General features: G+C 38.6%; 1 protein-coding gene across 1 annotated transcript in view; it reads left to right on the top strand.

The window, feature by feature from the left end:
- Positions 1-23,044, top strand: part of VPS16 (VPS16 core subunit of CORVET and HOPS complexes) — a 340,863-nt gene that overhangs the window by 18,370 nt on the left and 299,449 nt on the right. The window contains exon 8 of the mRNA XM_053698545.1: positions 9,571-9,626. Within this exon, the coding sequence (XP_053554520.1) occupies positions 9,571-9,626 (56 nt within the window). The remainder of the gene's footprint in view (positions 1-9,570; positions 9,627-23,044) is intronic.

Raw genomic sequence — 23,044 nt, 5'->3', positions numbered from 1 at the left:
GTGGCTCTCTCTGCATCGGAAGCTTGTAAAGGGGTATTGCAGGATGCCTCCATATGGAGGCATCACTGCAATACCCTCAGAGCTGCTGGAAGTGATTGTGATCACTTCCAGCACTCTGTTAGACAACTGACGTACCAGGTACGTCCATTGTCATTAACTGCTTGTTAATGCATGACGTACCTGGTACGTCAGTTGTCATTAAGGGGTTAAAGGGACATGAAACCCAAAATATTTCTTTTGTGATTTAGGTATAACATACAATTTTAAATAACTTTCCAATTTAGTTCTATTATCAAATAATTTTAATTCTCGTGGTATCATTTGTTGAAGGAGCAACAATGCACTTCTGGTTTCTAACTGAACACATGGGTGAGCCAATGAAAATCGGTATATATATTTGCACCCCCCAATCTGCAGCTAGAACCTAGGTTCTTTGCTGCTCCTGAGCTTACCTAGATAAACCTTTCAGCAAAGGTTAACAAGAGAAGGAAGCAAATTAAATAATATAAATAAATTGGAAAGTTGTTTAAAATTGTATGCTCTGTCTAAATCATGAATGTCTAATTATGACTTTACTGTCCCTTTAAGTATAGAAACTTTCAGTATAGGTGGGGATACCACAGGCTAAATCAGCTATTTCAAATGTCGAAATATAAAGCTGCTTGAAAACAATTTAATACACTACAGCAATTAAAATGTATTATTTTGAACAAATTAAAGGGGAGAACATTTTTGAGTAAAACTATCCCTTTAAGCCTTTGCTGAAGGAGTAATACTTCATTACTTCCAAGAACTGTGGAGCATATTGATTCTGTCCCCTCTTCTGCTGATACTAATACCTCCAGAAGCAAGATCCTCTGATATCTGGTGTATTTTTTGCAAACTGCTTTTTGCAAATTGCTTCTAAAGGGGATCTGTCCTCTCTCTGTTTGTTCTACACAGGGGAGTTATGCAGATTTTGTTCCAGGGTTTAAATAGTTTGTACTCTTTACTATATCTTTGACGTCGGTGGGCATACCGCATCCAAGTAAGCGTAAGAAGGTGGTTTCTGATAAATTCCTCTACTAGCTTATCTTAAGCCTAAATCTGTTAAACTGAATGTTCCAGTCCTTGATTCTTCTGATTTATCCTCTGAGTGTGAAGTATTTTCAGAAAATCAACAGTCAGTCTCTGATCAAGAAACTGAATCTTCTTCCTTTCCACTACCAAGTCTGATTCAGATCTTCTGGTAAGGGGTAGATTACGCCTTTTTCAGTGGCCTTGGTTTGAGTTTGCTCAAGATCCATGGGTGCTGAACATTATTTCCCAAAGATACAGAATAGGTTTCAGTTCAAGGCCTCCCAGGGGAAAGTTCTTCTTTCTCATGTTAAAAGGAATCCTGTAAAGGTAGAAGCCTTTTTCAGTTGATTTCAGATCTAGAATCTATGGGTGTAATAGTTCCCATTCCGGAATTGAACTAGGGTCAGGGTTTCTATTCCAACCTCTTTATTGTTCCCAAGAAATAAATAATTTGCAGAACTGTTCTGAATTTGAAAACTTTAAACAAGTTTCTCAGGTTTCCTTCTTTCAAGATTGAAACTATTCAGGCGATTCTTCCTCTTGTTCAACAAGGAAACGTCATGTCTTCTATAGATCTGAAGGATGCTTAGCTTCATCTATTAACAGGGTTTATCATCACTTCATAAGATTGCATTCCTGAACAAGTGTTTTCAGTTTGTTGCTTTACCATTTGGTCTGGTTTTCGTGCCCAGAATTTTTACAAAGGTTCTCAGGTCTCTCTTACTAGTAATAAGAATTTAGGGTGTTTTGGTGGTTCCTTACCTGGAAGTTATCTTGGAACAGGCTCTATCTTTACCTTTAGCAATATATCATTCCAATAGACTTTTGTTGTTTTCTTCAAGAGTATGGTTGTAAAGTAAATTTTCCAAAAAGCTCTCTGTCCCCTCAATCCAGTAATACTTTTCTGGATATGATAATCTATTCAGTCTCCATGATATTTTCCTTGACAGAACAGAGAAGGATGAAGTTACTCTCACCTTGTGCAAATCTTTGGTTAGTTCCTTCTCCGGCTCTTTTGTATGGAAGTTGTAGGTCTGATGATGACAGCCTCAGATGCTCATCCTTTTTCCTGATGCTTCCTATAGTTTTGTATGCTTTACCAGTAGTGCAGGATTTACCCTCAGTTGGTTTAAAAGATTATTTTGGATGCCTATACAAGATAATACCTTTCTTGGTGGATCTATCATTCGTCCATTGTCCTTTGGGAACTTTTGTCTGTCCAAATCGGACCGTGATCTTGACAGTTGCAAGTCTCTCAAGTTGGGGTGCAGTCTGGGGGTCTCAGAGAGCACATGGAGTTTGGTTACTTAGGGAGGCGAAGTAACTTATAAAGGTTAAAGCACTCCAGGCAATTTTCAGGGACCTTCAGTTTTGGCCTCTCCTGAAAAGAGATACTTATCTACATTTCCAGTCAGACAATGTCACAGCAGTGGCTTTCATCAATCAACGGAGGAACTCAGTTTCCTGGCGATGAGGGAGGTTTCCCAAATCCTGACTTATGCAGAAAGCCATTACTGTATAATTTCTGCAGTTCATATTCCAGAGGTTGTGCAACTGGGAAGCAGACTTTCTCAGTCATCAATCCCTTCACCCAGGAAAATGGTCTCTTCATCTGGTAATCTTCAGTCAGATTATAGACCTATTGGGTCTTCTGGAAGAAGATATGATGGCTTCTTGTTTTAACAAAGAACTCCCCAGATTTTTTGCGAGGTTCACTGATCCTCAGACATAGTACATTTACTTTGGAAATGCAGTGGGGGGAAAAGTCACATTACACTATGACCAAAAAATATTATTAAGCACAGAGAGAAATGTGGTAAACCCCTATAAAGACAATAAGCATACCAACTCCGGTAACCGGGACTTATGAGGGACACACTCACCACACCAAAAGATTCTCAGTATGCGGCAGCCGTCAGAGGTGTACCTATGCGCACTAAAGGTAGGGGAATCCCTTTCAGCAGTATCGGAACCATATCCGGCAGCAGCGTCCTCTGCTATTCTCCTTCCCTTCCGCCTCTATCCGGAGTTCCCGGCCTGCGGCTGGCTGAATGACTCAAAAGATGCGTCAGACATGACGTATTTTGTGGGGGGTGTCCCGCAGCGTCTTCACCCGGCACTTGCTGCTTTGAGGAAATAGACAGGGATACCAATGCTCGCCTGGTTACAAGATAGTTGAAGAAATTGTGGAATCCCAGAGCACTCATAAGATAACACGTAATCTTTTATTGAGTCCATTAAAACTGAGCAAACAAGCTCAAAAGTGAACAGTGCATATCCAGAGGTAAAACAATGAGCGTGGCACCAGTGGGTTACATGTTTCGGCGTGGAGCCGTAATCATAGCCTATGGTGCTGCGCACATGTGTGCCATTAAAAAGGGTAACATAATATACAATAGGCTGCAATGCCCAATTAGAAAGAGAGAAACACGCCCATTTAAACAATAAAGTGTAAGAAAAATTAACCCCCAAGAGAGCTAGACAACTAGAGTATAGTATATTCCTAAAAACACAATAGCAAAGTATAAGGAACAGTTAGATAAACATTGATGATGATCAGTCATAAAAAAGGATAACACAGTTGTATAGTAACAGTATAGAATAGAAATGACCTAACATATACTATTGTCATAAAAGTATTAAGACACTAAAATGTGTAAGTGTCATATATATTTCAGTATAGGAGCTAAGCGGTCAAAAAATGACCAGAGGTACACAAAAGTATAAGATGTGTAAAACAGTGCCAAATATATGCACAATAGAGCCCTTATATATAGAAACATAATCACAACTAGTATATAGATGGAATAAAGTTAAATGAGAAAAGACTAAAAAGAAAATTGCAATGCGATATGTATGCATTAGAAATTATATAGCGTTACAATACTAAGGTATAGATGTACAAAGAATATATATATATATATATATATATATATATATATATATATATATATAATGTGTGTATATATATATAATGTGTATATATATATATATATGTATATATATATATGTATATATATATATGTATGTGTATATATATATATATATGTATATATATGTATAAAAGAGAGAAATATATGTAACACCATATAAAAGACACAGCTAGCAATGATATACAGGTAAAAAATATACAGGTTAAAAATAAATAAATAAAGATCAACAGAGAATGCAGTATACCACAGCAGTTCTATATTATGAGAAATTGGTTACACTAAATAACTTGATAAACACAAGATATAATGCTGTACTGCTGCCTGAATCAAGATGACAATATCCTGAATTGACTACATAGGAATATTTAAATATATATATTTGCCTGATGTGTGAGTGTGGAGAAAAGAGAGAGAGGGGAAAATTGATGTACTTATTCCCAATAGTTGATGAGATCAAATCTCGAGTTAAGGCCCAAGGGAAGTCTGGTTCTGAGCTGGAAAATCCAGTAAACTTCACGTTTAGCCAAAGTCTGCTCAATATTGCCACCCCTTTTTGGTGTCTTAGCTTTTTCAATGGCTGTCCATTTGAAAGAATTAAGACAGCAGTTGTGTTTAGTTGCAAAATGTTGCACCAACGGGGTGGTGGCAGTACCTCTGGTAAGCGTGGAGATGTGCTCCCTAATACGGGAATTGACATCCGTAGAGGTAAGTCCAACGTATTGAAGTTGGCAAATCGTGCATGTGACTAGGTAGATGACATTAGTACTTGTGCAGTTTAAACAGGACTGAATAGGATATACATGACCTGTCACAGAAGACCTAAATTCTGTCGTCAAAAGGGCAAAGTCACAAGGTTTGCATTTCTTGTGTCCGCATCTAAACATACCTAGGTGTCTGAGCCAGGGGGTAGATGGTTGGGAGGTCTGTCTGAGTTGTGTAGGAGATAATATAGAAGCAAGTGTAGCACACTTCTTGTATGAACATCTAATACCATTTTTGACTAGGGTGGAAAGTTTTTCATCAGCAGCCAAAAGGGGAAAATGGCTTCTAATGATGCTACAAATATCTGAATATTGAGCACTATAATTTGTCACAAAATTGACACCCATAAAGTGTGCAGAAATATTTTTGTTCTTATCTTGTAGCATAGATGCTCGAGAGATGCCATCTACTTGTTCCTTAGCTTGTTGAATAGGTCTGTTTGTGTATTTTCTCTGTTTTTTCCTCAAGCATACTTGCTTCCTTTAAATAATCCTCATTTTTGCTGCAATTCCTCTTAATACGCATAAACTGGCCTTTAGCCACAGCATATGAGGTATTCTTAGGATGGCAGCTGGAGGCATGGAGAAGGGTGTTACCGGATATAGGTTTACGGTACACTTTTGTAGAGATGGACCCATCTTGATTGCCTGTTAGAGTTAAATCGAGGTAATCAATACTAATAGAATCAGCATTATAGGTAAAGCTCAGATTCAGCTCATTATGATTTATACAAGCGACGAAGTTCTTGATCTTATCAGCATGTCCGGACCAAATGCACAGCAGGTCATCAATATATCTTTTATAAAAATATATATGTGACCTGTAGGGATTATTGTCTCCAAAAATGTTCTCTATTTCCCAGCTGCCAAGATAAAGATTAGCATATGAGGGGGCAAATTTTGCCCCCATGGCAGTGCCACACTTTTGGAGATAATAGTTGCCCTCAAAACAGCAGAAATTGTGAGTAAGTAGAAACTCCAATACACAGATAATGAAAGACTGGAATCCCAGAGTATACTGCGTATTTTGTTCTAAAAAGAATCTGACCGCCAAAATGCCTTTAGAGTGAGGTATAGATGTATATAGAGATACAGCATCTATTGTAACCCAAGTATGGTTGTTTCTCCAATTGAGGTTAGTCAAACGATTGATAATATGCTTTTTATCCCTAGTATAGGAAGGTAATGCATGAACCAGGGGCTGAAGTATGGCATCAAGCCATAACGATAGTCTTTCAAGTAAAGAATCAACTCCACTCACAATGGGGCGTCCCTTCACATCCGTGAGGGACTTATGGACCTTTGGAAAAAGGTGGAACATGGGGATCTTGGGATATTGTACATTTAGAAAAGATGCTGTCTGTTCATCTAGAAACCCATGTTCAACACCATCATCCAAAATATCCATTAACTGTCTCCTAAAGATAGATGTAGGATTAGAAGGTAACATTGAGTAACCATGTTGATTTTGTAATTGGCGTAAAGCCTCAGTCACATAGTCTGATTGCAGCCTATTGGATATTATGTTACACTTTTTAATGGCACACATGTGCGCAGCACCATAGGCTATGATTACGGCTCCACGCCGAAACATGTAAGCCACTGGTGCCACGCTCATTGTTTTACCTCTGGATATGCACTGTTCACTTTTGAGCTTTGGACTTCAAAGAAGGGAATAGCCTAAGCACTACTTGACTTGAGTGGGGGTGCTCTATCGGGTTTAACTGGAAATATACCTTGTGAGGTAGAGTGCTTGTGCAGCAAAACAAATTGTGAACATGGGTTCGAATCGCAAAAAGAATTGGGATTCAAAGGTTGCACTTATTTAGCACTTCTGTCCCCCTAAATATTACCAGACATCTGATTTGGCAAAGAAGAATCAAAGGATAGAGTTTACAACATAAAACATAACTTTTATTAATATAACCAAATATATAAAAAATCTTGGTGTGAGTGTGTGTGATTTAAAAACACATAGGAACTCGAATCTGCATTAATATTGTGGGTGTGTAGCGTGGGGATGGCTCCCTGGGGTATAATTTGGGTTTGGCAAATAGGTTTTGCAAAGACTAATAGATAGATAAAATATAATGTACTTTTTGTTTGGATACACAGTTTTCCTTATTTTTTGTAGCTTATTAATTTTACTTTTTGCCAGGGGGGCATAAAAAATGCCCAGTGGCTAAACTATCCTGAAAATATTATCTCTATTGAGATTTCATATTCTCATATTAGGAATCCTTATGATCAATTGAAGGTTTCCTCACCTTAGAACAAATACACTATCTGTGTAGTATATATGTTGAATTATAACTATTGAGTTATTTTATAGTCTGTTAAGGTATTTGTTCTCTACCACATGAATTGGAGTCTTAGATAAAATATCTTGATGTTCATTAAAGGCTTTTGGAAACTTTCTTGTATGAGAGTATCACCATTTATGTGGTGCTTGGGAGGTATGGTATTAGGAGAGGTTAACTGGTAACCACTGGGATAGTGGTTATTCAAATAAATAGTTAGTTGCTACATTATATACATTAATCTGTTAGTTGTACTGGACTTGCCATAGTGTCTTCCTGAAGTAGAAAGACTGCTGTGAATTTGAGGTAGCTTATATTGAAATAGCACTATTGGGAAATAAATCTCTGAGTACTCAGTTATTATATTGTTACTTGTAATACCTTTTATACTAGTTTCTTTTAAAGCATAATACATTTTGTGACTTTTAACAATTGTATACAAAATTTCAAAATTGTAGTTTAATTATTAAAAGGTACTAAGAAACACTGTAATAGTCTTGTGTGTTATAATGTTGACACTGTGTGTTAGCGTTTTTTGTAACAATAGGTTCACACTTATTTCTCTTTATTATGACTTTATAGACGTAGATATGAAATTTCTAGAGTGGAATTTAACTATTACGAAGTGCTATTAGCAGTAGTGGTAACCATAATGGTTATAATTAATAACTTGGTATAACCGTTTTCCAACTGTTGCTCTTCTTGGTTTTAGCAAAGGTATACTTAGGTATATACACTTTTGAGCTTGTTTGCTCAGTTTTACTGGACTCAATAAAAGTTTACGTTTTATCTTATGAGTGCTCTGGGATTCCGCAATTTCTTCAACCAAAAAATATTATTGCCATATAAATACGTAACAACCTTGTATGGGTGGGGCAGCAGAATTTTATGTGCATAGGACAGCACAAAACCTAAATATGCCACTGAGCTGGAGGTCTCATCAGTAATCCTAATTGCTCCATCTTGGCCTCGCAAGACTTGGTTTTGGAGATCAAATTTCCAGTTGTCACGTCTGTTTTTCCATCAGGATTTAAAATCTGTAAACTTGATGGCATAGAGACAGAATGCTTAGTTTTTAGACAGAGGGGTTTTTCTGATTCTGCCATTTTGGTTCAGTCCTGTCAACCTGTGACAAGGAAGATTTATCACAAGATGTGGAAGGTTTTTATGTTCTGTTGTTTGTCACATGACTTCAGTTGGCACTCTTTTAGAAATCCTAGATTTCTTCTTCCTCAGGAGGGTTTGGATAAGGGTTTATCTACTAGTTCTTTAAAGGGTCAGATCTCTGCTCTTTCTGTTTTATTTTACACAAAGATTGACGAATATTCAGAATTTTATCCAGCTTTTAAGTCATGTTTAAGCCTGTGATTAACCAATTTATCATCCATAGAATCTTATCTGGTTTTCAGAGTTTTAAAGGTTCCTCCATATTGAACCTATGCATGTTTTGAATATTCAGTTTTTTTCCTGGAAGGTTTTGTTTATTTTGTTTTTTCTGCTAGAAGAGACTCTGATTTATCTGTTCTATGTGGTGAGCATCCTTATCTTGTTTTTTTTCTTCAGGATAAGGAAGTTTTCAGAATGAAGTATGACTTTTTGCCTAAGGTGGTTTCTTCTGTTCACTTCAATAATGAGATTGTTGTTTTCTCTTTTTGTCCTTTATAAAAAGAATTCTAAGGATACACTTCTCCATTATTCGGATGTGATCAAAGCTTTTAAATTCTATTTTGCAAGCTACTAAGGATTTTTGACAATCTTCTAGCTTGTTTAATAATTTTTTTATGGTTAAAGAAAGGCTCAGACGGCTAATGCCAATTCATAAGCCTCTTGGTTAACGCTTTATTCATAAACCTTTCTTGGTGGCTGGTCAGTTTCCTTCTACATGGGTTACTGGCCATTGTACCAGATCAGTTATTTAATTTGCAAGGCAGTTTTGTGGTCTTTCTTACATATTTTTTTTCTAAATTCTACCATTTTAATGTTTTTGCTCCTTCTGAAGCAGCCTTTGGGGTAGGTAAGTCCTTCAGCTGTTTCTGGGCATTTTAATATTAATGTGTGTGTATATATATATATATATATATATTTTTCTGCATAAAAAAAACAAACAAATTAATGCTCAAATATATTTGGAATAGTAAAAGTCAACTGGCAGGTGCGTGTCAACAGTTAAGCACCCTTTTTTTACAAGGTTGATGAATAAAACTCCCCTTAAATGCTTGGATTTGCCATCACTTTTTAAGGGGGTTGGGGGCTGAAGCACGTATCATTAGAGACACGTGCACCCTTTCTTTTACATCACCCAATTAGAAACCATGAATGCATATTTATGCATAGACCTGTAAGACCTGAGCTGAGAGGCTTAATATCGTCCACCTCTTATAAAATAAATCTTCAAATGTATAATTGCACTTTCATCTTTTTGTAAATTTGAGATTCATTTTTAATCTTTATTATTGTCCTTAACTGACATAATCCATAGTGCTGTCATTTTGATATTCGTTTTTTCTTTTGTTTTAGGAGAAACTCTGTGAGTTTACTACAGATATGCGACTTGTGCCAAAACAGATGGCCTGGTAAGTATGGCTTATTTTGTGACATATAAGGCACTCTTAATATGTATTGGTTACAAATCTCTTGAATACAACAAGAAATTGTTGATATTGTGTTGTACATAAGGTAATATGAGCTAAAATGAAGAATACAATTAAAGGGGCAATAAACACCTTGCAGTTTTGTATATATAATGTTCAGTTATGCATTGTAAAAACTTTGTATTATGGTTTCTTTTTTATTTTGCCCCCTTTTCATGTTATTTTTGCTTTGAGTATTGTAGATTTTTTAACTTCTAGAGCTGGAAATGGACATGTCTCAAGGCTAACCCCACTACATACCTTTCAGATAACAACTGCAAAACAATGCAATATATACTAACATAATTATTGGGGCTGGCCTTATCAGTTGCAGACTCAAGCCCAAATTGGCTCCTCCAAATAAGGCAAGTGGTGTGTTGAGTTTGGCTATTGAAAAACAAAGTAGGGATTTCCTACCTACTGCTAGAGCACACACACTTTTTGCTCCCTGGTGCAAAGACAACAGAAATGTCTTATAATTACAAGGGGCTAGTTTACAAATGGCGTGCTAATTTTAATAACTAATAACTTGCGCGCATAGTACAAGTCGCAAGTAAATGCAACCACAAAAGCACATAAATTTGTGCTCGTCGGGAGAGCATTACTGAAGATTTTGCGTTAAAGGGTTAGGGCTTTAAAAAAATAAAATAAAGTTGCATTAAACACAACATAAATACATTAAAATTAAGTTATGGTATATGACAAGGTGTGTGAATGGAAAGTGCTGTGTATGTGTGTGTATATATGTATGTGTTTATGTGTATATATATATATATACATACTGATTTTTCAGGGTCACCCCCGTCCTCAGACGACCCTGAAAACGTTCACGTTTGATTAAAGATTATCAATAACAAATACCGCATGGGCCTTCTTATATCAGTGTGTTATTATCAAGTAGTTTTTGAAGTGCACCCCGGAAGCTATATATATATATATATATATATATATATATATATATATATATATATACACACAGTGAGTGCAGAATTATTAGGCAAATGAGTATTTTGACCACATCATCCTCTTTATGCATGTTGTCTTACTCCAAGCTGTATAGGCTCGAAAGCCTACTACCAATGAAGCATATTAGGTGATGTGCATCTCTGTAATGAGAAGGGGTGTGGTCTAATGACATCAACACCCTATATCAGGTGTGCATAATTATTAGGCAACTTCCTTTCCTTTGGCAAAATGGGTCAAAAGAAGGACTTGACAGGCTCAGAAAAGTCAAAAATAGTGAGATATCTTGCAGAGGGATGCAGCACTCTTAAAATTGCAAAGCTTCTGAAGCGTGATCATCGAACAATCAAGCGTTTCATTCAAAATAGTCAACAGGGTCGCAAGAAGCGTGTGGAAAAACCAAGGCGCAAAATAACTGCCCATGAACTGAGAAAAGTCAAGCGTGCAGCTGCCAAGATGCCACTTGCCACCAGTTTGGCCATATTTCAGAGCTGCAACATCACTGGAGTGCCCAAAAGCACAAGGTGTGCAATACTCAGAGACATGGCCAAGGTAAGAAAGGCTGAAAGACGACCACCACTGAACAAGACACACAAGCTGAAACATCAAGACTGGGCCAAGAAATATCTCAAGACTGATTTTTCTAAGGTTTTATGGACTGATGAAATGAGAGTGAGTCTTGATGGGCCAGATGGATGGGCCCGTGGCTGGATTGGTAAAGGGCAGAGAGCTCCAGTCCGACTCAGACGCCAGCAAGGTGGAGGTGGAGTACTGGTTTGGGCTGGTATCATCAAAGATGAGCTTGTGGGGCCTTTTCGGGTTGAGGATGGAGTCAAGCTCAACTCCCAGTCCTACTGCCAGTTTCTGGAAGACACCTTCTTCAAGCAGAGGTACAGAAAGAAGTCTGCATCCTTCAAGAAAAACATGATTTTCATGCAGGACAATGCTCCATCACACGCGTCCAAGTACTCCACAGCGTGGCTGGCAAGAAAGGGTATAAAAGAAGAAAATCTAATGACATGGCCTCCTTGTTCACCTGATCTGAACCCCATTGAGAACCTGTGGTCCATCATCAAATGTGAGATTTACAAGGAGGGAAAACAGTACACCTCTCTGAACAGTGTCTGGGAGGCTGTGGTTGCTGCTGCACGCAATGTTGATGGTGAACAGATCAAAACACTGACAGAATCCATGGATGGCAGGCTTTTGAGTGTCCTTGCAAAGAAAGGTGGCTATATTGGTCACTGATTTGTTTTTGTTTTGTTTTTGAATGTCAGAAATGTATATTTGTGAATGTTGAGATGTTATATTGGTTTCACTGGTAAAAATAAATAATTGAAATGGGTATATATTTTTTTTTTGTTAAGTTGCCTAATAATTATGCACAGTAATAGTCGCCTGCACACACAGATATCCCCCTAAAATAGCTATAACTAAAAACAAACTAAAAACTACTTCCAAAACTATTCAGCTTTGATATTAATGAGTTTTTTGGGCTCATTGAGAACATGGTTGTTGTTCAATAATAAAATTAATCCTCAAAAATACAACTTGCCTAATAATTCTGCACTCCCTGTATATATATATATATATATATATATACACACATACATATACACACACACACACACACACACATGTATGTATAAGTGTGTTTATGGGGCATCAATTACACAAATACAACAAAATTCACAATGTGCCCGAGTTTGTATGGGTACAATCCAAATGAACCAGGTAAACAATGACCAACGTCTTCCGATTCAATTGTTCTCTCTGGAATTCTACTGTGCCAGTGTCCCAGAAATGGAATGTGATGGGTTAGGCTGCTCCTTCCATTATCTGACAATCTTCCAATCGCTAAAAACACATAAAAAATGGCGCCTCCTGGTGCAGACAACTGGCAATCAAACACCACCTTAGTGAATGTGCAGGATAAGAAATATGCTCATAAGCGAGGCAGCACAGATTGTGTCAGTAATTGCCTGCTGAGATCTCAGTGTCCACGCTAACTGAACTCTGGTCTCTGCTCCTCTGAGATCATGTCTGGATTAACATTCTCTGGATTAGGAGGTCAATCGTACAGATTCCAGTAGTATAAGCCAATCAATTTACTAAAAACATTAAAAGCATAAAATCAAATGTACAATGTCAGCTTACATCAGTGCATATTGCTATGTGTTTCTCAGCTATCTCACGCTGTTTTGTCAGGCATAATATGCAAGTCTGTTGAAGTCATATTTAAACGCCAAATCATCCAATCAATAAAGAAAACTCATCAGCCAATTAGAGTGTAGTCTATAAAAACTTGTTTGCGATATATAAAATGAAAATCATACAAAGTTTCTGTGTCAAACGACTCATCTATCAAGTCCCAATACTTAAACATGTTGCATAAAAGATCACAAATTTCTGTATCCAATTTGACATAATTATATATATTTAATTAACTTGTCCAACCACACTCTTTACACTTTTCCTCACTCACCATGTGATCCTCACTCACCGTATCAGTTTTAGATATGGCAGGAGTTCAGTGAGCTGGGACACTGAGATCTCAGCAGGCGATTATTGGAACAATCTGTGCTGCCTCACTTGTGAGTATTTCTTATCCCTCACATTCACTTAAGTGGTGTTTGATTGTCAGTTGTCTGCATTAGGGGCCCTTGTTTTTTTGTATACACATATGTATATATATTTTGATGCCCTTTCCACTCAAATACCTGAAAAAATTAAAAATGTAATTTACTATGTATGTACTGTTAATATTTTACATTACAATGTTCTTCACATAGGGGAAAATGTTATATGTATTTTTAAATATATATATATATATATATATATATATATATATATATATATATATATATATATATATATATATATATATATATATATATATATATTATATAATATCGAACATTTTATCCTAAGTGAAGAACATTGGAATGTAAAATATTCATAAATACCTTCGGGTTAGCGCTGTAGGTTTAAATCCTCTCAGGTTAGTGCGCAAGTGATAAGTGTTTCGTTTTTTTTCCCAGTTTGCACTGTCCATTGAAGTCTATGACGAGACGAAGTTAGCATGGTTATGATATCAGAAGACCTGAACTTAGCATTTTACTTAACTTGTTAAACGCGCAATAAAAGTTTAGTTCAGGTGATGTTTTCATATGAGCAAAAGCGCTAAATAACGCACTACTTAATCTAGCCCAAGGTGTTTAGTGTCCCTTTAAGTGTATTAAGTTTTCTGTTGCCAAGATTAAAATAAACAATGGATTGCTATATATGATGATGTGCGTCTTCTAAACAAAGGTTATTTGCTATTGGACAGCATGTTTATTTTAAATGTTAAAATAAATGAAACATTGTTATGATATACACATTTACTTTGTTGTCTTCATTAGTAGGCAAAGACTGCTTTTTTGTTTATTTGACTACTGAGATATTAGATAGGATAAATGCTTATATTTAAATCATGTGTAATTTATTTGTAGGAACAAAGAGAAGCCTTTATACGCCCACAAAGATGCCATCGTTTATATAAATGCCAGTTTTATTTGAGTGTGCAGTGGTTTGTTTAAATGTTTATCTTTAACATAAAAAAGTTAAATTGGCAGCATTTGTTGCAAACCACACATTAGATATAGTAAAGGGGACATAATAGTATAAAGTTAAAGGGACATTCCAGCCAAAATTGGAATGGTCATGGGTGCATCTCACTTTTGAATACAAGTATTTCCTGCTTAGCTGATGAGAGTCCAAAGCTTCATAACATGTGGGATATAGCCCAGCCTATCAGGAGGTCAAGAACCCTCACAGAGCTTTAGCCCCTCCCACCTCCTCTCCCTCTCCAGTTTGTTTTTAGCCTCTGAGGAGAGAGGTTGAAGACTTCAGAGGTGCTCTACTATCAAGAGTTTTTTATTTTTTCATATGTTTTGTGGGCTCAGAGCTGACTTGGGACCCAGTACCCCTAGACAACTTCACTCCAATAAGAGTTAAGAAGACTTTGAGTGAAACAGGGTTGAGGAGTACCCCTGTTATGTGCTTTCCATAACCCTAGTGGGTAATCTAAACAGCCATAACTGCCCTCAAACGTTTCAGGGATCCGTCCCTAGCCTCCGCCTGTGGTGTTACAGGTATATCCACAGTATCCTCTGCAGTATAGTTACTTAGACTGGATGGACTCTCTACTAGTTCAGCAACCTGTGGAAAGGTGCAGCAATCCAGGTAAGTGACTCAGGCACTACACAGTCCAGGAGCTATCCAATAGTACTCTCCTTACAGGTACTACATAGCTGGGGGTCACAGCCCTTACACCTTAGGAGCTTTACCTATGTGTTTAATGAATTTGGTTGAATGAGACACAGGGATTTTCTTATCTAGCATCCTTTGGACTCTTAGCAGCTCAATTCACAATTTCTTTTGCATAAAAAAGCCTTATTTTTGCATTTTTCTACAAACGAGTTCTGTCTTTTTAAGAGAGCCAGTAACTGCCTTATGCAGTTATCAGTTACATCTCTCACAGTGCAGTTGGGCAAGAGGACACAAAGGGGCCTTAGGAGAGGTATTTTTATTCCACAATTTTAAATGTTGGCAGTTTATTTTAAAATCCTGCACAAGTCTTGGGCCTGCATATTGTTATGGTGATAAGCTCCACCCCCTTGGCATCCTTTTCCCCCTGTCCGCTTCAGCTCAGCTACTGTGAATTTGATCTGGTGGATTCAAAGTCATTATGGTGTTTTATTTATGTAAAGGTGTAGAAGGTTTTCTGTGCTACTTAGTTTTCATACTCTTAGTTTTTTTATATTCTGATGTGTGCTGTTGACTACTACTGGCGTGAATAATCTTAATGAGAGTCCAAGAACCTATAGCACCAGAGAAGCAAAAAAAAGTGCACGCTGACAGGCTTCACACCACGAAAGCCTCCGATAGATATCCAAATAAGAGAGTACAGCAGCACTGTAAATAAATTCAATATTTATTGCAGCTTGTGAAACAAATACGTTTCAGATCTAACGATCCTTTACCCTTTGAGTGCTAACGACAGCTCTGAGCCGTCGCAGAGTTTCCCACTCTGGTGCTAACAAAGGCTCAGAGCCGTCGCTAGCGCTCTCCCACCTTGAGGGAGATCTGTGGGCTCCCACCCGCTCCTACCCCGACGATCGTGCCTGTATAGTGACAGGTATCGGCGGGGCTTCACGTTTTAGGTCGTTACGTCACGTGCAATGACGTGGTGACGTCACCGAGCAACTTTATTGACAAATATTAAGTATAGGAAAAGGGGGCATGCTGCTTAGAAGCCTGCATCAAGGCAGAACAGTGTGCGATGTGCAATCTCATCGCAGAAACTGTAGTGTGTCTGTCAGATTGCGAGGACATCTCCTGTGCACAGCCCTCTTCAGATCACCCCACAGATTTTCGATTGGATTCAGGTCTGGGCTCTGGCTGGGCCATTCCAAAACTTTAATCTTCTTCTGGTGAAGCCATTCCTTTGTTGATTTGGATGTATGCTTTGGGTCGTTGTCATGCTGAAAGATGAAGTTCCTCTTCATGTTCAGCTTTCTAGCAGAAGCCTGAAGGTTTTGTGCCAATATTGACGGTATTTGGAACTGTTCATAATTTCCTCTGCCTTGAATAAGGCCCCAGTTCCAGCTGAATAAAAAGAGCCCAAAGCATGATGCTGCCATCACCATGTTTCACTTTGGGTATGGTGTTCTTTTGGTGATATGCAGTGTTGTTTTTGCGCCAAACATATCTTTTGGAATTATTGCCAAAAATTTAACCTTGGTTTCATCAGCCCATAACACCTTTTCTCACATGCTTTTGGGACACTTCAGATGTGTTTTTGCTAAATTTAGCTGGGCTTGGATGTTTTTCTTCATAAGAAAAGGCTTTTGTCTTGTCATCTACCTCAAAGCCCAAACATATGAAGAATACGGGAGATTGTTGTCGCATGTACCACACAGCCAGTACTTGCCAGATATTCCTGCAGCTCCTTTAATGTTGCTGTAGGCCTCTTGGTAGCCTCCCAGACCAGTTTTCTTCTCATCTTTTCATCAATTTTGGAGAGACATCCAGTTCTTGCTAATGTCATTGTTGTGCCATATGTTCCCCACTTGATGATGACTGTCTTCACTGTGTTCCATGGTATATCTAATGTCTTGGAAATTCTGTTATACCCTTCTCCTGACTGATACCTTTTATCACTGAGATCCCTCTGATGCTTTGGAAGCTCTCTGCGGACCATGGCTTTTGTGTAGGATGCAACTAAGAAAATGTCAGGAAAGACCTACTAGAACAGCTGAACTTTATTTTGGGTTAATCAGAGGCACTTTAAATTCTGGCAGGTGTGTGATGATTCTTATTTAACATGGCAGAGTTATAGTTCAGGATAAATTTGGTCACTGAGCATTCACAGACACTCTGGGTTGCATAAAAGTGAGGGCGAAGTGCTGTCCAATTTTCCCTGTGAAATAGAACTTTTGAATCCTGGTTGTACCCATCTCATATTTTTGATATCCTTGGAAACTTTTTGCCTATTTTTCCTGTGGATTAAGAGATTTTGTGGGACCGAATGCAGAGGAAACACAGAACTTGACTATTGATAACCTTTGTTGATTTGGATGTATGCTTTGGGTCGTTGTCATGCTGAAAGATGAAGTTCCTCTTCATGTTCAGCTTTCTACCCACCCGCTCCTACCCCGACGATCGTGCCTGTATAGTGACAGGTATCGGCGGGGCTTCACGTTTTAGGTCGTTACGTCACTGCGCAACTTTATTAACAAATTGACAATGTTAAGTATAGGAAAAGGGGGCATGCTGCTTAGAAGCCTGCTTCAAGGCAGAACAGTGTGCGATGTGCAATCTCATCGCAGAAACTGTAGTGTGTCTGCAGAAAGACCAGCCGTGATAGTAAAAAAAAAAATTTGCCTGCACTTTTAACTTCTACCTGCAGGTGTCACGGTTCCGTTCTACCACAGTATAAATATTTGCTACGTTCCTCTCTTTTCAATTTCCTACCACTTCCTGAATTCCAGTGCGGTACAGGGTAACAGCACATTGCAGAAAAGGTAAGTCAGGGTTTAAAGGGCCATGAAACCCACATTTTTTATTTCATGATTTAGAAAGAGAATGTAATTTTAAACATCTTTCTAATTTACTTATATATCTAATTTGTTTTATTCTCTTGATATTCTTTGCTGAAAAGCATATCTAGATGTGCTCAGTAGCTGCTGATTGGTTGCTGCACATAGAAGCCTCGTGTGATTGGCTCACCATGTGCATTTTTTTTCCCTTCAACTAAGGATATCTAAAAAATGAAGCAAAATAAATAATAGAAGTAAATTGTAACGTTGTTTAAATTTATAGTCTCTATCTGAATCATGAAAGAAAGATTTTGGGTTTAGTGGCCCTTTAATGTATTCTAGCAGTAAAGGAGCCAACCAATATACTTAGCAGACAGATTTAGTTTTTTTAAAATAAATGTGTGTTAAAATATAGAAGTGTGTGTGTGTGTTTTAATGTGTGTGTGTTAATGTGTGTGTATCTGTATTAGTATGTGTATGCATCTGTATTAGTGTGTGTGTATATGTATGTACAGTGGATATAAAAAATCTCCACACCCCTGTTAAAATAGCAGGTTTCTGTGATGTAAAAATATGAGACAAAGATAAATCATTTCAGAACTTTTTCCACCTTTAATGTGACCTATAAACTGTACAACTCAATTGAAAAACAAACTGAAATCTTTTAGGTGAAGGGAAGTAAAAATAAAATAATAAAATAATGTGGTTGCATAAGTGTGCACACCCTTAAACTAATACTTTGTTGAAGCAACTTTTGATTTCTCTTGTTAAGTGTATCCAGTCCACGGATCATCCATTACTTATGGAATATATTCTCCTTCCCAACAGGAAGTTGCAAGAGTCCACCCACAGCAAAGCTGCTATATAGCTCCTCCCCTAACTGCCATATTCAGTCATTCTCTTGCAAGCCTCAACATAGATAGGAGGTCGTGAGAGTCTGTGGTGATTTATACTTAGTTTATTCTTCAATCAAAAGTTTGTTATTTTTAAATGGCACCGGAGTGTGCTGTTTATCTCAGGCAGTATTTGGAAGAAGAATCTGCCTGCGTTTTTCTATGATCTTAGCAGACGTAACTGAGATCCATTTGCTGTTCTCACACATTCTGAGGAGTGAGGTACTTCAGAGGGGGAATGGCGTGCAGGTTTTCCTGCAGATAAGGTATGTGCAGTAAAATATTTTTCTAGGAATGGAATTGACTAAGAAAATACTGCTGATACCGAAGTAATGTAAGTAAATCCTTAAATGCAGCGATAGCGACTGGTATCAGGCTTATTAATAGAGATACATACTCTTAGAAAAATGTGTTTTAAAACGTTTGCTGGCATGTTTAATCGTTTTTTAACGTACATTGGTGATAACACTGTAATGTTGGTATAGCCTTAAATGCAGTAAAAGCGACTGATATCAGGCTTATTAATAGAGATACATACTCTTGTAAAAATGTGTTTTAAAACGTTTGCTGGCATGTTTAATCGTTTTTTAACATATGTTTGGTGATAAAACTTATTGGGGCCTAAGTTTTTTCCACATGGCTGGCTTAAATTTTGCATAGAAACAGTTAACTGAAGCTTCCCACTGTTGTAATATGAGTGGGAGGGGCCTAATTTAGCGCTTTTTTGCTCAGTTAAAATTACAAAATGAATTATCCAGATTCCCTCAGCAGTCCCATGAATACTACAGGACATTTCTAAAGGGCTAAAAAGACTTCCAAAATCGTTTATAGGGAAGGTAATCCACAGCTCTGCTGTGGCAGTTTTGTTGTGTCTGTTTTTAAAAACGTCTATGTCGTTTTTTTGATCTGTTTTTTGCATTAAGGGGTTAATCATCCATTTGCAAGTGGGTGCAATGCTCTGTTACCTTATTACATGTACTGTAAAAATTTCGTTTGTTTTACTGCCTTTTTTCACTGTTTTTCAAATTTTGACAAAATTTGTTTCTTTTAAAGGCACAGTAACGTTTTATATATTTGCTTGTTAACTTGATTTGAAGTGTTTTCCAAGCTTATTAGTCTCATTATTAGTCTGTTCTAACATGTCTGACATAGAGGAAGCTCTGTGTTCATTATGTTTTAAAGCCATGGTGGAACCCCATCCTAGAATGTGTACCAGATGTACTGATTTCATGTTAAACAATAAAGATCATTTTTTGTCTTTAAAAACATTATCACCAGAGGATTCTGTCGTGGGGGTAGTTATGCCGACTAACTCTCCCCACGTGTCAGACCTTTTGACTCCCGCTTTAGGGACTCACGCTCAAATGGCGCCAAGTACATCAAGGGCACCCATAGCGTTTATTTTACCAGGGGATTCTGTCGAGGGGAAAGTTATGCCGATTAACTCTCCCCACGTGTCAGACCCTTCGACTCCCGCTTCAGGGACTCACGCTCAAATGGCGCCAAGTACATCAAGGGCGTCCATAGCGTTTATTTTACAAGACATGGCAAAGGTGGTGAATAATACTCTGGCAGCAGTATTAGTCAGACTACCTGAAATTAAAGGAAAGCAGATAGCTCTGGGGGTAGAAACAGAGCATACAGACGCTTTAAGAACCATGTATGATACTACCTCACAATATGCTTAGTCTGTGGGTGATTTTTTTGACTCAGGGAAGATGATTTAACCTGATTCTGATATTTCTACATTTAAAATTTATGCTTGAGAACCTCCACTTGTTGCTCAGGGAGGCTTTGGCTGCTCTGAATGAATGTGTACAATCGCAGGGCCAGAGAAATTGTGTAGACTGGATAAATAATATGCAGTGCCGGTGTGTACTGATGTTTTTCCAATACCTAAAGAGGTTTACTAAAATTTTTTTTAATAAGGAATGGGATAGACCAGGTGTGCCGTTCTCTTCCCCTCCTATTTTTTAGAAGAATGTTTTCTAATAGTTACCACCACACGGGACTTCTGGCAGACAGTTCCTAAGGTGGAGAGAAGAGTTTCTACTCTAGCTAAGCGTACCACTACCTCTGGCGAGGACAGTTGTGCTTTTTAGATCCAATGGATAAAAAATGTTTATTCAACAGGGTTTTATCCTGCAGCCCCTTGCATACATTGCTTCTGTCACTGCTGCTGCGGCGTTCTGGGTTGAGTCTCTTGATGAGGCTTTACAGTTAGCGACTCCATTGGATGAATATATTTGACAAGCTTATGCTAGCCAATTCCTTTGTTTTCTGATGCCTTTGTTCATTTGACTAGACTAACGGCTAAGAATTCTGTTTTTTACTATACTGGCGCGCAGAGCGCTATGGCTTATATCATGGTCAGCTGTCGTGACTTTAATAAATAAGCTACTTAACTTCCCTTCAAGGGGCAGACCCTATTCGGGCCTGGTTTGAAGGAGATTATTGCTTATATCACTGGAGGAAAAGGTCATGCCCTTCCTCAGGATAGGAATCAAGGGCCAAAAAAGGTCTATTTTTCGTGCCTTTTAAAACTTCAGGACAGGTGTGGCATCCACTTCCTCTAAGGCAAAGCAAGAGGGAATTTTTGCTCAGTCCAAGGCGGTCTGGAGACAATTGGACCTGGAACAAAGATAAGCAGGCCAAGGAGCCTGCTGTTGCCTCTAAGGCAGCATGAAGGAACGGACCCCTATCCGGTAACGGATCCTATAGGGGGCAGACTTTCATTCTTCGCCCGGGGGTGGGCAAGAGATGCCCAGGATCCCTAGGCATTGGAATTTATATCCCAGAGATATCTTCTGGATTTCAAAGATTCCCCCCCCCCCAAAAAAAAAGGGGAGATTTCGCCTTTCACAATTATCTGCAAACCAGATAAAGAAGGAGGCATTCTTACATTGTGTACGAGATCCATCCAGTTCCAAGAGAGGAACAGGGACAGAGTTTTTACTCAAATCTGTTTGTGGTTCCCAAGGTGAGGGAACCTTCAGACCTATTTTGGATCTAAAGATCTTAAACAAATTCCTCAGAATTCCGTCATTTAAGATGGAAACTATTCGTACCATCTTAACTATGATCCAGGAGAGTCAATAGAGGACTACAATGGATTTGAAGGATGCTTATCCTCACATTGTGATGCATAAAGATCACCTTCGTTTTTCAGGTTTGCCTTTCTAGACAGGCATTACCAGTTTGTAGCTCTTTCCTTTGGGATATCTACAGCCCCAAGAATCTTTATGGAGGTTCTGGGGTCGCTTTGGCGGTCCTTAGGCCGCGGGGCATACAAGTGGCCCCTTAGTTAGACGACATCCTGATACAGGCGTCAAACAAACATCCAAATTGCCAAGTCTCATACGGACGTAGTACTGGCATTTCTGAGATCACATGGGTGGAAAGTGAACAAGGAAAGAGTTCTCTATCCCCAATCCTCCTAGGGACTCTGATAGATTCTGTAGAAATGAAAATTTACCTGACGGAGTCCAGGTTGTCAAAGTTTCTAAATTTCTGCCGTGTTTTTCATCCCATCCGCGCCCTTCGGTGGCTCAGTACATGAATGAAATCGGCTTAATAGGTAGCGGCAAGGGACATAGTACCGTTTGCACGTCTACATTTCAGACCGCTGCAACTATGCATGCTCAGTCAGAGGAACTGGGATTACACAGATTTGTTCCCCTGTTGAACCTGGACCAAGAGACCAGAGATTCTCTTCTCTGGCGACTGTCGGGTCCATCTGTCCAAGGGTATGACCTTCCGCAGGTCAGATGGGACAATTGTTACAATGGATGCCAGCCTTTTAGGTTGGGATGCAGTCTGGAACTCCCTGAAGGCTCAGGGATAGTGGACTTAGGAGGAGACCCTCCTTCTAATAAATATTCTGGGAGTGATATTCCATGCTCTTCAGACTTGGCCTCAGTTAGCAACTCTGAGGTACATCATACTCAGTCGGACAATATACACGACTGTGGCTTACATCAGCCATCAAGGGGGAACAGAAGTTCCCTTGTGATGTTAGAAGTCTTACAATAATTCACTGGACAGAGACTCACTCTTGTCTATCAGCTATCCATATCCCAGGTGTTGAGAACTGGAAGGTGGATTTTCTAAGTCGTCAGACTTTTCTTCCGGGGGAGTGGGATTTCCTCCGGAGGTCAAGACCAAGCAGGAGAGGGCTTTGGTGTTTTTGACAGCGCCTGCGTAGCCACGCAAGACCTGGTATGCAGATCTGGTGGACATGTCATCCTTTCTATCACGGTCTCTGCTTCTGAGACACGTCCCTCTACCTCAGGGTCCTTTCAACCATCTAAATAGAATCAATCTGAGATGGACTGCCTGGAGACTGAACGCTTGATGTTATCAAAGCATGGCTTCTCCGAGTCAGTCATTGATACCTTAATACAGACATGAAAGCCTGTCT

This window comes from Bombina bombina, chromosome 1 (genome assembly GCF_027579735.1).
Source record: "Bombina bombina isolate aBomBom1 chromosome 1, aBomBom1.pri, whole genome shotgun sequence".
NCBI classification, from domain to species: domain Eukaryota; kingdom Metazoa; phylum Chordata; class Amphibia; order Anura; family Bombinatoridae; genus Bombina; species Bombina bombina.
Note: the sequence above shows the minus strand (reverse complement) of the source record. Positions and strands in the feature narration are given on the sequence as shown.